Consider the following 15,263-nt stretch of genomic DNA (forward strand, 5'->3'; position numbering starts at 1 on the left):
AAGACTAGAATAGAATATAAAAAAAAACAATAGAATAGAATATGATAGAATATAAAATAATAGAGTAAAACAGAATAGAATATAACTTAAAATATTAGAATAAAATAGAATATAAAAGAGTAGAATAGAATATAAAAAAACAATAGAATAGAATATGATAGAATATAAAATAATAGAGTAAAACAGAATAGAATATAACTTAAAATATTAGAATAAAATAGAATATAAAAGAGTAGAATAGAATATAAAAAAACAATAGAATAGAATATGATAGAATAGAAAATAATAGAGTAAAAAAGAATAGAATATAACTTAAAATATTAGAATAAAATAGAATATAAAAGACTCGAAAAGAATATAAAAAAACAATAGAATAGAATATGATAGAATATAAAATAATAGAGTATAACAGAATAGAATATAACTTAAAATATTAGAATAAAATAGAATATAAAAGAGTAGAATAGAATATAAAAAAAACAATAGAATAGAATATGATAGAATATAAAATAATAGAGTAAAACAGAATAGAATATAACTTAAAATATTAGAATAAAATAGAATATAAAAGACTAGAATAGAATATAAAAAAACAATAGAATAGAATATGATAGAATAGAAAATAATAGAGTAAAACAGAATAGAATATAACTTAAAATATTAGAATAAAATAGAATAGAAAAGAATAGAATAGAAAAAAATGTAATAGAATAGAATTAAACAGAATATAACATTTAAAAATCAAAGAAAAATACTGCGCTAGATCCAAATGAGTGAAAAATGTTGAAGAAAGCTGCAACTAAACACCATCAAATATCCTTATGGCTACCATGAAATAATATAAAAATAAAGTTGTGCTAATAAATAAAAATCACAGTGTCAATAATAAATGAAAATACAAACAAATCAAAATGAATCAATCAGTTGAATTGTCCTTTTTGTTTAACGTGCGATAAACCCAAACTCAAGAGAGCGTTATATGTTGATTCCATCACGCTACATGTGACCCTCAGGCATGGGTGTTATATGTTTTATTTTTCTTGATTTTATTGTACAATCGTTTTTTTTTTTTAACATATGCTTTTTGCGGAATATTATTATGTAATGTGACCGCTAGTGGGTTATACTATCTGTCTTTTTTTTTATATTAAATTATTTTTTTTACATTAACGGTAATTCACCATTGGAGTCCTTTTTCCTTTTTTTCCCCCCCTTTCTACCCACACCCGTGGCCGGTTGGTCCGAGTGTGTGCGTTTGTTTTTCCTTCTCAGATCAAGCTGACCTATCAGCTGACAAGCTGTCTTTTGTCCGGCGGAGCAATTCGGATCGTTTCCCGGAGAACCATGCTGGATCGTTGCGGGGATTGGCGAGTCCGCTTGTCTATCACTCAGCGCACCACTCACCGCCGTTCGTGTCTCCTCGTCCATTTCTGGAGTTCGTTAGCGGAATCTGTGTCTCCAGAAGCTCCCTGTGTCCCCGCAGAGGACTGTGTCTGCTTGTCCAGTTGACTCCGTTCATATTGGGAGTCCAACCGATTGAATCACAAATTTTTGGGTTTATCGCATGTTACACAAAAAGGACAATTCAACTGATTGATTCATTTGGATTTGTTTGTATTTTCATTTATTATTCACACTGTGATTTTTATTTATTAGCGCAACTTTATTTTTTATATTAGAATATAACATTTGAATTTAAAAAATTAAATTGAAAACGAGTATAGAATAAAATAGAACAGATAATAAAAGGAATAGAATAGAAAATAATAGAATAGCTAAGAATATAATAGAATAGAAAAGAATAGAGTAAAACAGAATAGAATATAACTTAAAATATTAGAAAAAAATAGAATTAAAAAATAATATAATAGAAAAAAATAGAATAACATGAATAGAATAAAATAGAATTTGAAAAATAGAAAAATAAAAGACAAATGTTTAGACAAATGTTTATTTATCCAGATATATCTGAGTTTCCAGATTACAATAGTAACGAATTTAAACAAATCTAAAATAAAATCTGAAATAACTAAACAAAATTTTGTCTGAAATTTCGAATTGAATTGAATTCAAATCCCATTTGAATTTGAAAATGAAACCAAATTTAAAAAAAAAAAGGTTATAGAATAAAATAGAATAGAGAATAAAGAACTAGAATATAATAGACAAGAATAGAGTAAAACAGAATAGAATATAACATAAAATATTAGAATAAAATATAATATAAAAAAAACAATATAATAGAATAAAATGAATAGAATGAAATAGAATATAAGATTTGAATTTAAAAATGTAATTGAATTTGAAAACAAGTATAGAATAAAATAGAACAGAGAATAAAGGAATATAATAGAAAATAACAGAATAGCCAAGAATATAATAGAATATAAAAGGATAGAGTAAAACAGAATAGAATATAACTTAAAATATTTTAAAAAATAGAATAGAAAATAATATAATAGAAAAAAAACAATACAATAGAATAACATGAATAGAATAAAATAGAATTTGAAAAATAGAAAAATTAGAATTTGAAAATAAAATTTAATTTAGACAAATGTTTCTTTATTCAGATGTATCTGAGTTGCCAGATTGCAATAGTAACGAATTTAAACAAATCTGAAATAACGAAACAAAATTTTGTCGGAAATTCGAATTGAATTGAATTCAAATCCCAATTGAATTTGAAAATGAAACCAGTTAAAAAAAAAAAAGATTATAGAATAAAATAGAATAGAGAATAAAGGAATATAATAGAAAAGAATAGAATAGACAAGAATAGAGTAAAACAGAATAGAATATAACATAAAATATTATAATAAAATAGAATATAAAAGTATAGAATATAATAAAAATAGAATAGAATACAATGAATATAATGAAATAGAATATAACATTTGAATTTAAAAATGAATTTGAAAATGAGCATAGAATAAAATAGAAAAGAGAATAAAGGAATAGAAAAGAAAATAATAGAATAGCCAAGAATATCATAGAATAGAAAAGAATAGAGTAAAACAGAATAGAATATAACTTAAAATATTAGAATAAAATAGAATAGAAAATAATATAATAGAAAAAAACAATACAATAGAATAACATGAATAGAATAGAAAATAATAGAATAGCCAAGAATATCATAGAATAGAAAAGAATAGAGTAAAACAGAATAGAATATAACTTAAAATATTAGAATAAAATAGAATAGAAAATAATATAATAGAAAAAAAAAACAATACAATAGAATAACATGAATAGAATAAAATAGAATTAGAAAAATAGAAAATTTTGAATTTAAAAAAATAAAATTGAATTTAGGCAAATGTTTCTTTATTCAGATGTATCTGAGTTTCCAGATTAGTACGTGTATAGAATAAAATAGAATAGAGAATAAAGGAATAGAATAGAAAATAATAGAATAGATGAGAATAGACGAGAATAGTCTACAAAAGAATAGAGTAAAACAGAATAGAATATAACATAAAGTATCAGTAACATAAAATGAATAGAATGAAATAGAATATAATATTTAAATTTAAAAATGAAATTGATTTAAAAAATGAGTATAAAATAAAATATTTTTTCTTTCTTTGCCAGTACTCGTTATACAGCTTGGTGCCTAGGCCTTAGTTTCTTTTGAATGGTTTATAAAGTGTTTATATTGTTAACTTCTCTTGCAAACCGGTTAATGGTAACTTGTACATCTCCTTCCCCCCCATTACTCAAATCCGCCGTAGCCTACAATAGATGCTAATAACTGGTCTCAGATACCTTACTTACAGATATCCTCTTGATGGGGATTAGACACAATGCACTGAGCCGGCCCCCCCCTCTGGTCACCTACATTGCTGCCACAGAGCAGTCCAAAGAAACAGTCACCGTTAGACTGCTTATTGATCACCTCCCACTATCCTCCAAAGGGAAAATACCAACACATACGCATATTGGTTGAATCCCAAACAGACCCACCACCGACTAGTGGCTGGTGGGTACTTTTCTTCTTATACCTTACCTACTTAAATCTTTCATCCCCCTTTCTCCCCTTACCTTACCCCCCCACCCTCTACTCCCATTCCCCCTCCTTACCCCCACGCACGTACGCATTCTCCTCTTCTGACCCACAGCACCCTACCCTAACACGCTGTGCCACCTACAACTCCTGTGAAAATCATTCACGGAAGTAGCTTTTTCAGAACCCATCCATCCTAGATTAAAGGCCAAGATGGCATATGCTTTTCTAGGGAAAAAGCCAACCCTTGTCTCACATAATGTAAATGGCCTGAATATTCCTGAAAAACGGTCTAGATTGTTAAGAGAACTTAAAAAAGTGCGTCCCTCCGTGGTATTTCTACAAGAAACCCACTTCAAAGACAAAAATATTCCTAAACTCACTGACAATATATACACCAAAGCTTACCACTCTACTAATCCCCTTGCCAAAACGAAAGGAGTGTCCATCCTACTGAACAAAGACGCACCCTTTGAACTGAAGCACCAACTTATTGACCCTGAGGGAAGATATTTGTTCCTGAAGGGCACCTGGGAGGGATCCCCTATAACACTTGCTAATGTGTACTTCCCGAACACCTCCCATGTGCCATTCTGTGGCAAAATAATCGAAGAACTTAAATGGTTTGCGGAGGGATGTGTTCTCCTGGGCGGGGATTTCAACATACCTCTTTCACCCCTGAAGGACACCTCTTCTGGACACACCCATGTCAGTTACAGGCTTCTTAAACGAATGAAAACACTACTGCAGTCATTGACTTTGGTGGATGCGTGGAGATCCATGCATCCATCGGAGAAGGACTTTACCTTTTACTCCGCACCTCACAAACGATACTCAAGAATTGACATGATCTTTGTCTCACAAAGAGACTTGGGTAACTTACTTGCAGCTGAGATTGGCATTATTGCCCTTTCTGACCACGCACCCACGGCTATCTCAGTAGAACTGGGTGCACACCGCAAACCTGCATTTAATTGGAGACTTAACCCTACACTCCTTACTGACCAAATAGTGAGAGATGACATCCAAAACACAATTAATACATACTTTCGCAATAACATTGACACTGATACAAACCCACTAAACAATTGGGAAGCCCACAAGTCAGTGGTGAGGGGTGAACTGATAAAATGGGGCGCCAGGAAGAAAAGGGAAAGAGAGGGTGAAATTACAAAACTATCCCAACAAATTTCTAACTTGGAACTACAGCATAAACAATCCCAATCTCGCCGGGTAGAAGAGCAACTGACTGAACGCAGAAAGGCACTACGCCTCCTGCTGGATCTCAAAATCAAAAGATCCCTCTTTTTCAAAAAAAATATTTTTTTATGAACAAGGGGACAAAAGTGGGAAACAACTAGCTAGGGCCCTGAAGGAAGCAACACTATCTAGTCATATCCATGCCATAAAGGACAAAAAGGGGACTCTGCAATACAAATCTAAAGAAATGGCAGACCTATTCCACGATTACTATGCCAAATTATACAACCTGCCGGCCCAACACAAACCATCCCACATAACTCAGACAAAACAAGAAGCAATTAAAGACTTCTTGGAAAACAGTAACTTACCTTCTCTGGCAAGTGACGAGGCAAACAAGCTGGATGACCCTATAGCTATATCAGAGATCTCAGACGCAATATTTGATTTAAAAACAGGTAAGAGCCCTGGACCTGATGGTTTTACGTCACAATATTATAAGACTTACACAATCTCTCTCCTGAAACCTCTCCAAGCGACCTTTAACTTTCTAGCAAAATACAGAAACAACTCCAACTCATTCTTAATGGCACACATAGCTGTTATCCCGAAACCTAACAAGGACCACTCCGAATGCGCAAACTTTAGGCCCATATCACTCCTAAATGTTGATCTCAAGATCCTGGCCAAAATAATTGCCAATAGATTGAAACCCCTTCTGGCAAAGATCATAGGCCCTGAGCAGGTGGGATTCATGCCAGGTAGGGAAGCCCGTGACAATACCACTAAGGCACTGAATCTTATCCACTTTGCTCAAACCTCCAAAACAGCTGGCATATTGCTCTCCACTGACGCAGAGAAGGCTTTCGATAGAGTCTCCTGGGACTACATGATGGACACTTGTGCCCATATTGGATTAAAAGAGAACATGCTATCATGGATCTCAGCCCTCTATCGAAATCCCCAGGCCCAAATTAAAGTAAATAACATACTCTCAGACCCCATCTCGATTCACAATGGAACACGCCAAGGATGCCCTCTATCACCACTTCTCTTTATTATCACCTTAGAACCCCTAATAAGAACAATCAACCTACACAGAGATATTCAGGGCTTCGTAGTAAACCATAGAGAATACAAAATAGCCGCATATGCGGATGACCTTTTACTCTTCATCACCAACCCACATATATCTTTACCAAATCTTCAAAAAGTGTTTCAAACCTTTGGGTTCATTTCCAATTTTAAAGTGAATCAGTCAAAATCTGAAGCACTCAACCTTACCCTACCACCTGACCAATTTAAGAGACTGAAAGACAACTACCCTTATAAATGGGAACAGACCACACTCAAATACCTGGGAATAAACTTAACTAACAACCTTGACACTTTGTACAACTACAACTTTAAACCTTTATTATCCACAATAACTAAAGACCTGCTGAGGTGGAAACCAAAGAAATTCTCATGGTTTGGCAGGGCGTCCATCTTGAAGATGACGATACTGCCTAGACTATTGTACCTATTTAATGCTCTACCCATAAAAATTCCGGAAACCTTTTTTAGCACTCTCCTTAAAGCACAGAGAGGCTTCCTCTGGGCAGATAGAAGACCCAGAATCAATTTCAATCTACTAACGCTTCCCAAAAGTGAGGGAGGCATGGGTCTTCCTGACTTCAAAAAATATTTTCAGGCTACACACATCACCAGACTCATAGACTGGCACTGCCATGGCCCAAACAAAGACTGGGTCCAATTAGAAAGCAATCTAACCCTACATAAAACACTTTACTATCCATGGTCTATACACTCCAAAAAAGATAAACAGATAGGACACCCACTGATTGAAAACACAATCAATATTTGGCACAAAATAGCGAGTCTTTACAAGATCGCATCCGTCCCGGGCCCGCTGACACCACTCACCAATAATCCTGCTTTCCCACCGGGTATGCACCATAAACTACCACATGACCTCCTCATTCACCACTGTATAGCAAACTCGAAAATCAAAACGTTTGACGCACTTAGCTCCGAGGTGGGCGAGACATTTCCTGGCCTGTGGTTTTACATGCAATTACGGGACTTTGTGGTGAACAGTAAGCACAAATCTAAATTTAGCCTCCCATTGATGCAGCTGGAATCTATATGCTTAAAAAGATCACCGGTAGCGCACACCACGTCCCTTGCATACTCATGGCTAATGTGTACGCCACACGTGGATAATAATAAACACAAGAAGAAGTGGGAACATGACCTTAAACTGAAAATTTCTGAAAAGCAATGGGAAAAGGTGTGTATTCTGACACACAAATGCTCATTAAGCTCCAAATACCAAGAGATTTCCTATAAGGTCCTCACCCAGTGGTATTTGACACCGCAAAAGACCGGGGGATGGTCTCATCCCACCTCGGATAAATGCTGGAGATGTAAAACTTGTGTAGGCTCCTTTATACATATCTGGTGGGAATGCCCTCTCATCCGCACCTACTGGGACGAAATTAGGACCTGGATAAAACATATAACGGAAACTAATCTCGAGCTAGACGCAGCCGCGTGCCTGATTAATCTAGTCCCAATTACCTTAAGTCGCTACAAAAAATCACTCTCTCGACACCTACTCGTTGCTGCTAAAACACTCATACCCATCTATTGGAAAGCCCCCAGAGTCCCAGGAGTTAGGGACTGGTTAAATAGAGTGCAATATATTTTTAAAATGGAGGAAATAGTGGCAATGAAAAAAGAGAATAGCACTTCCTTTAACAAAACTTGGCAACCTTGGCTGGCTTTTTCCCTCTCTTCAGATTACCAATTACTTATGGGCTGAACTACCCTTCCCCAATATTCTCAGAGGAAAAGGAAATAGAAAGGAGAAACAGAATGATTGAGCTATATATGCCTCTATTAGATACACACTTAACTTAAGGAATCGAATCCCAGTGCGATGGTACCCCTCCCCCCCCCCTTGACTTCCATCCCCCTTTACCTTGTACCCTCTTTCACCCTCCCTCTAATACATGATTTATCCAGTGGTATCTTTAGTTTCCACTTTAGCTATTGGATCTTGCTTTATCTTTTGTTCTAATTGAGATACTTGGTTACAACACAAATGCTACCTAACTGTATTAATGTGTGTATACATACCACTGTTGACGACATTTATAATCCTATGTTAATTGTAAACCTGACTATACTCTCAATAAAACCTTTGATTGTGAAAAAAATTAATAAAATAAAATAGAACAGAGAATAAAGGAATAGAATAGAAAATAATAGAATAGACAAGAATAGAATAGAAAAGAATGGAGTAAAACAGAATAAACGATAACTTAAAATATTAGAATAAAATAGAATAGAAAAGAATATAATAAAAAAACATTAGACTAGAATAACATGAATACAATAAAATAGAATATAACATTTAAATTTGAAAATAGAATTTAATTCAAAAACGTGTATAGAATAAAATAGAATAGAGAATAAAGGAATAGAATAGAAAATAATAGAGTAAAACAGAATAGAATATAACATAACATTAGAATAAAATAGAATAGAAAAAAATAATAGACTAAAATAAAATAGAATATACCGGTAACTGTTTTCTGAAATTTCAAATGGAATACATTTGAATTCGAACAGAATTAATAAGATTCGCATAGAATAGAAAAGAATAGGATAAAATAGAACATAACTGTCTTCCGAAATTCAAATGGAATAAATTAGAATTCCAATAGCATAGATTCGGATAGAATATAACCGTCCTCCAAAATTTGAAAAGAATAAATTAGAAAAAGAATAGATCAGAATAGAATAGAAAACAGAATAGAATAGAAAACAACAGAATAGAAAACAACAGAATAGACACAAATATAATAGAAAAAAAAGAATAGAATATAAAAAAATTGAATAAAAAAAATAATAATATAACTGTCTTCCGAAATTCAAATTTCAAATGGAATAAATTATAATTCCAATAGAATAGATTTGAATAGAATATAACCGTCCTCCAAAATTGGAATAGAATAAATTAGAAAAAGAATAGATCAGAATAGAACAGAAAACAGAATAGACACAAATATAATAGAAAAAAAAGACTAGAATATAAAAAATAGAATAAAATAAAAAAGAATATGACTGTCTTTCCGAAATTCAAATAGAATAAATTCAAATTTGATTCATATCTTCCGAATTTGGTCAAATTGAATTAAATTTGACCAAACTTGGAAATTTTTCATCGAATTCGAAAGTGAATATACAAAACTAAACAAAGCCTGAAAACAAATTTAACGATTTTAACTAAAATAAATTATTCAAATAACGAATCGAAATGAAATGAAACTCATTTTTCCATTTTACACATGTCTAATGTTTCATTTTAAACATTACTAAAATAACTGCTTTCCGCTAAAATCACATTTTAAAAATGTCTCTTTACTTTGCTTCATGTTTCCCAGGACATTGCTCAGTCCCCCATTTTTATTTTTTTTATTTGGCTACCATTTATTTCAAGGGAGTTTATATTTAGCCCCCAAATTTTAGTAATGTTCACCAAACCCGGGTATGTTCAGCACATCACTACCTGCTTTGTTCAAATGGGATTGTATGGGGTTTGAATCAGAAATAGAAAGTCTGAAGGCAATCGGTCTCTACTGTGCTCTCAGTTTAGATAGAAGAAGACGTCCTATGACGAAACGCGTAACGACGTAGCCACGCACACCACGTCACTTCCAGTCTGGCGAGCTTTGTGGAACGCAGGTTGGAACGCACGCTAGTTCCTTGTTCGTTCCTCCGCTCGTTCCCCAGCTTGCGTATCGTACTTCCAGACCGCTAAGGAACACTACTAACCCCCTGGAGCGATAACGGTGTGGGTGACCCTCCCCTAGGGTGTCACTTTCTGGGACTTTTTCACTGTGACCCCTGCGGTTGGGTAAGCCTCATCAAGGACTCCCGTTTTTGCATTCGCTTACCCTGAGGGGGTGTGCAAATTTTTTACCTTATCCCCATTTTTTATTTTTTATTTTTTATCCTCTCTCTCTCTCTCTCTCTCTCTCTCTCTCTCTCTCTCTCTCTCTCTCTCTCTCTCTATATATATATATATTTTTTTTTTTTTTTTTTTTTTTATTTTGTGTGTACATTTTTTCAAATATATTTTTTATTATAAACCCTCTGTGTTGTAATATCACCCCGGGACTGTATCTGTGATACATTTTTATGATATATACAGTATTACTCCCCATGTGGGTTTATGTTTTTGGAATAATTTCAGAATTTTTTTTTCTGACTTTCTGGTCTGCTAACTAATAAAGTTTATATTTTTTAACTCAGTTTTTGCGACCTGGAAATTACTACACTATGAGACCTTTTCTATCTCTCTGAGGATATACTGACCTATAACCCCCAGGCCATTGGAACTTCTTTGTGCACCGAGGAAGGAGAAAAGGGTGGATGTTCCCCTCTGGATATTTCCCTTTGGACTAACCAGTTCCTGCACCTTGAGACATACAGGCTTGCTTGCCCTTTGTGAGCATAGGAAATCCGGTGAGTGGGGAGCTCAGGGGGTGAGCACGGAAGTCACCTGAATTATATATCTGAGCACCAGTCACTCTAAAATATACCCGTCTGAAGATTTAGAGTATACACTACTACCCTGCTATATCAACTGATGTGGACTTCACTTATTATTATTTCCTAAGGACGTTTAATTCATAAATTTTTATGGACGTTTACATTAAGTCATAGCACATGTATTGGTATTTTGGTACTATTTTTTTATATTCTCTTTCTCTGTGATTATCTGTGGATCTAGAGATTAACCACTTGCTTACTGGGCACTTAAACCCCCCCTCCTGCCCAGACCAATTTTCAGCTTTCAGCGCTGATGCAGTTTGAATGACAATTGCGCGGGCATACAACACTGTACCCAAATGAAATTTTTATCATTTTTTTTCCCACAAATAGAGCTTTCTTTTGGTGGTATTTAATTACAGCTGGGAGTTTTATTTTTTGCTAAACAAACAAAAAAAGATGCAAAAAATAAAATAAAAAATCATGTTTAATAGTTTGTTATAAAATTTTGCAAACAGGTCATTTTTCTCCTTCATTGAAGTGCGCTGATGAGGCGGCACTGATAGGCTGCACTGGTGGGCACTGATAGGCTGCATTGGTGGGCACTGATAGGCTGCTTTGGTGGGCACTGATAGGCTGCACTGGTGGGCACTGATAGGCATAGTTAAGGCGGCACCGATGGGCACAGATAAGGCGGCACTGATTGGCAAAGATGGGCACAGATAAGATGGCACAGATGGGTGGCATGGATGGGTGGCACTAAGGGGCACTGATGGGTACCACTGATAGATGGGACTGATGGGCACTGATAGGTGGCACTGATAGGTGGCTCTGATAGGTGGCACTGCTGGGCACTGATGGGCGGCACTGCTGGGCACTGGTAGATGACACTGATGGGCACAGATATGTGGCACTGGGGTGCAGCACCTTTGTTGAGGCAGATTGTGGGCACTGCTGGGTGGCACTGTGGGCACTGCTGGGTGGCACTGACAGGAGGGGACACATTTTTTATTGATGTGGCACTGGCAGGGGGCAGGTGGGCACTGGCAGGGCTGGCCGTGATCGGGACTGATGTCCCGATCACGGCCGCAGGTGATCGGCTCTTTTTTTTTCTCCTCGCGCTGTCGAGGAGGAATAATAGCCGATTACCGGCTCCGGTGTATCACATGATCAGCTGTCATTGGCTGACAGCTGATCACGTGATAAGGGGTCGGGATCGACCCCTTCCTCAGATAGGTGATCAGGCGAGTCTCATAGAGCGCAGGCCGCTCGTGCACGGGACGACGTCAACAGACGTAGTCCCGGCAAAGGAGATCCGCGCTGTAGCCTTCATTCGGCTATAGCGCGGGTCTCAAGTGGTTAATGTTGTTTTGCACTTTTTTTCACATTTCCTGTTTTTTTTTGTACTTTTGCACCTTTTGTATATTTGCACTTTCAACCATTATATATTTATCATTTTTTATTTATTTTTTTACTTATACCATTTTTTTGGTTTGTGGTTTTGCACATGCATATTAGCTTGCTCATATTGTGTATATGCTAATATTGGTGAGATATAGTGATATATATATATATATATATGTACTTCCCACGATTTTACGGCACTTTTGCACACATTTAAATCTCGGCTGCACCTGAATCCTTTCTAGTGCACTATAGTTAGCATTGTAGACACTTTGCTTGTACCACTATCCAGGAATTTTTTCCTGCACTGTATTGTAGAATTTCTATGTGGCTGACCTAGTGTACTCTAGTGGGCTATAGTCGACTACTAGTTAGTATCGGATTAATGCTGCTAAGTGGTACCTTTTGACAACTACTTACCTTTTGACAACTACTTACCTTTAGCCTATAATTATACGGTTTGCCTGTATTTTGTCCTGCTTATCCCCTTTTTTTCTTCTACTACCAGTGGTTGCTAGGGGCACTAGTGACTTCTCTGTTAAAATATTTATTTGGAGCTTCCCAGTCTTCTAGGATATATATATATCTATAAAATTCTCTTCATCTATTATAGGTAGCGCCTGGGTCCTTTAACACATAACTTTATAACTTAGATAGAAGATCGATGGTGTAAATCTCATGTCACAGGGGCACCCTCTACTAAATTTTTATTTGTTAAACAAATATTTTAATTTCTTACAAAAAAAAAAATAATAATTCTAAATTAAACAAAACTGGGCAAAAAAACACTATAATTTACTTCAAAGTTGGCCTTGTGATACAATAAACATATTTGTAACAGTAAAAAAAAAAAAGAAAAAAAAAAAAAGAAATATAATTCATATAAATATAAACATGAATTTGTGGTAATGCGATTTTAGCTTTGAATGAGAAAACTGCAGTAAACTTTATCTTACCTCGCCATTCAGGAAACAGTAGAGGATTGCAACAACAAAACCCTTGAAACAGAGATAAAAAAAAATAATTTTAATGCGTTTTTACATTTCCCTGTTTTTATAACATAATTATTCTTATTAGTTTGAATAAATAGAGATGAGTGAAATTGAGAGTTTTTATTTCCCTGAAATTTCAGCAAAAAATTGTGAGATTTCTGCAAAATGTTGGCATTTTGAATAAACGCATTAGGGCCCATGGGGAAGGCAACATAAAAAAAGATGGCTTCTGATTTCTTTTAAGGGTGCAATAGACGTTAAATGGCTCCTCCTGTGTTATGGATAATTCTTTCACCTATCCTGCACCCGTTCTTGTGCCAAAAATAAATAAAAAGAAAATAAAAGGATTTCAAATTTTGAAAAAAAAATGAGGACTTCCAAAAGTCACAATTACAACAACAGAAACAGATTCAGTGATGATTTATTCCCCGCTATTTCACTGCGCCCAAGGCAGGAACCTGCCCTATCTTTCCATTGGCTTGGCCATGCTTGGGCTAACAGCAAATCTATTTTTTTTTTTTCATTTGGGGTATTTATTTTAATTTCAATGTATCATTGTATTGATTTTTTTTTTTTTTTTACATAGACAAATGACAATTGTAGCTTTAAATTATTTTTAACCACTAAAGGACCAGGTCTCTTTTTTTTTTAGATGTGTTGTTTACAAGTTAAAACACGCTTTTTTTGCTAGAAAATAGCTTTGAACCCCCAAACATTATACATTTTTTTCGAACACCCTAGAGAATAAAATAGCGGTCGTTGCAATACTTTCTGTCACACTGTATTTGCGCAGCGGTCTTACGCACTTTTTTTAAAAAAATACACTTTTTTTAATTAAAAAAATAAGACAGCAGTAAAGTTAACCCATTTTTTTTTATATTGTGAAAGATAATGTTACACTAAGTAAACTGATACTCAACGTGTCTCACTTCAAAATTGTGCCCGCTTGTGGATTGGCGACAAACTTTTACCCTTAAAAATCTCCATAGGCGACGTTTAAAATATTCTACAGGTTGCATGTTTTGCATTACAGAGGAGGGCTAGAATTATTGCTCTCGCTCTACCGATCGCGGCGATACCTCACATGTGAACACCGTTTTCATAAGCGGACGCTACACACGTATGCGTTCGCTTCTGCATGCGAGCTCAGCGGGACAGGGCACGTTTAAAAAAAAAAAAATGTTTTTCTTATTTATTTTACCTTTTATTTTTTCATTTTACACTGTTTTAAAAAAAAATTGTGTCACTTTTATTCCTATTACAAAGAATGTAAACATCCCTTGTAAGAGGAAAAAAAGCATGACAGGGCCTCTTAAATATGAGATCTGGGGTCAAAAAGACATCACATATTTACACTAAAATGCAATAAAAAAAAAATGTCATTTAAAAATATGAAAAAAAAATTGGCCCTTTAAGAGCTATGGGCGGAAGTGACGTTTTGACGTCGCTTCCGCCCTGCAGTGTCATGGAGACGGGTGGGGGGCCATCTTCTCCTCCCTCGTCTCCATGGACAGCCCCGGGAAGGATCCGATTGCCTCCACTGCTGCCGACGGCTCTGGTAAGCGGCGGAGGGCATCGGATAGTGGCGGAAGGGCCAATAAAAGTGATCTTGCCGGGAATCCGCCGCAGAGACCACTTTTATCTTGTACCGGACCGCCAGCCAAACACGGGGATACCAGGGTTATGGCAGTTAGCTGCTGCCATAACAACGATGTCCATCCTCAAAGTGAGGACATATATATCGGCGTGCGGTGGTCCGGAAGTGGTTAAGTATCCCCAGCTTACTTGTTTATACACCACATCCCATCTAGATTCCAAAACAGCCAAATAACATTTTTATGGGATTTTTGAGGTGTGTGTCTGTTGATATTCTTAACTTTTGTTAAACTTTTATATTTCTGACTTAAAACTGACTGGAGTTCTTATCAAGACATCATAAATGAGGGCCTGTCTGTTTATGTTGCGAGATCAAAGTTGCTCTAAAGGCAACAGGTTTTTTACCTTTATGCATTAAGTAGTGTTGGGTGACCTGTTTGGGGGCCGAGCAAAAGTTCGGCCCGAACATCGCCTGTTCATGTGTTCGCCAAACATGC

General features: G+C 35.4%; 1 protein-coding gene across 4 annotated transcripts in view; it reads right to left on the minus strand.

The window, feature by feature from the left end:
* ADCYAP1R1 (ADCYAP receptor type I) overlaps positions 1-15,263 on the minus strand; it is a 335,354-nt gene that overhangs the window by 10,631 nt on the left and 309,460 nt on the right. For all 4 annotated transcript variants that reach the window (XM_077490662.1, XM_077490663.1, XM_077490664.1 and 1 more), the window contains one exon: positions 13,135-13,176. In XM_077490662.1, coding sequence (XP_077346788.1) covers positions 13,135-13,176 — 42 coding nt within the window. The remainder of the gene's footprint in view (positions 1-13,134; positions 13,177-15,263) is intronic.

Source organism: Lithobates pipiens, unplaced genomic scaffold, assembly GCF_037356315.1.
Source record: "Lithobates pipiens isolate NorthernLeopardFrog02 unplaced genomic scaffold, aLitPip1_a1.2 Scaffold_19, whole genome shotgun sequence".
NCBI lineage: Eukaryota > Metazoa > Chordata > Amphibia > Anura > Ranidae > Lithobates > Lithobates pipiens.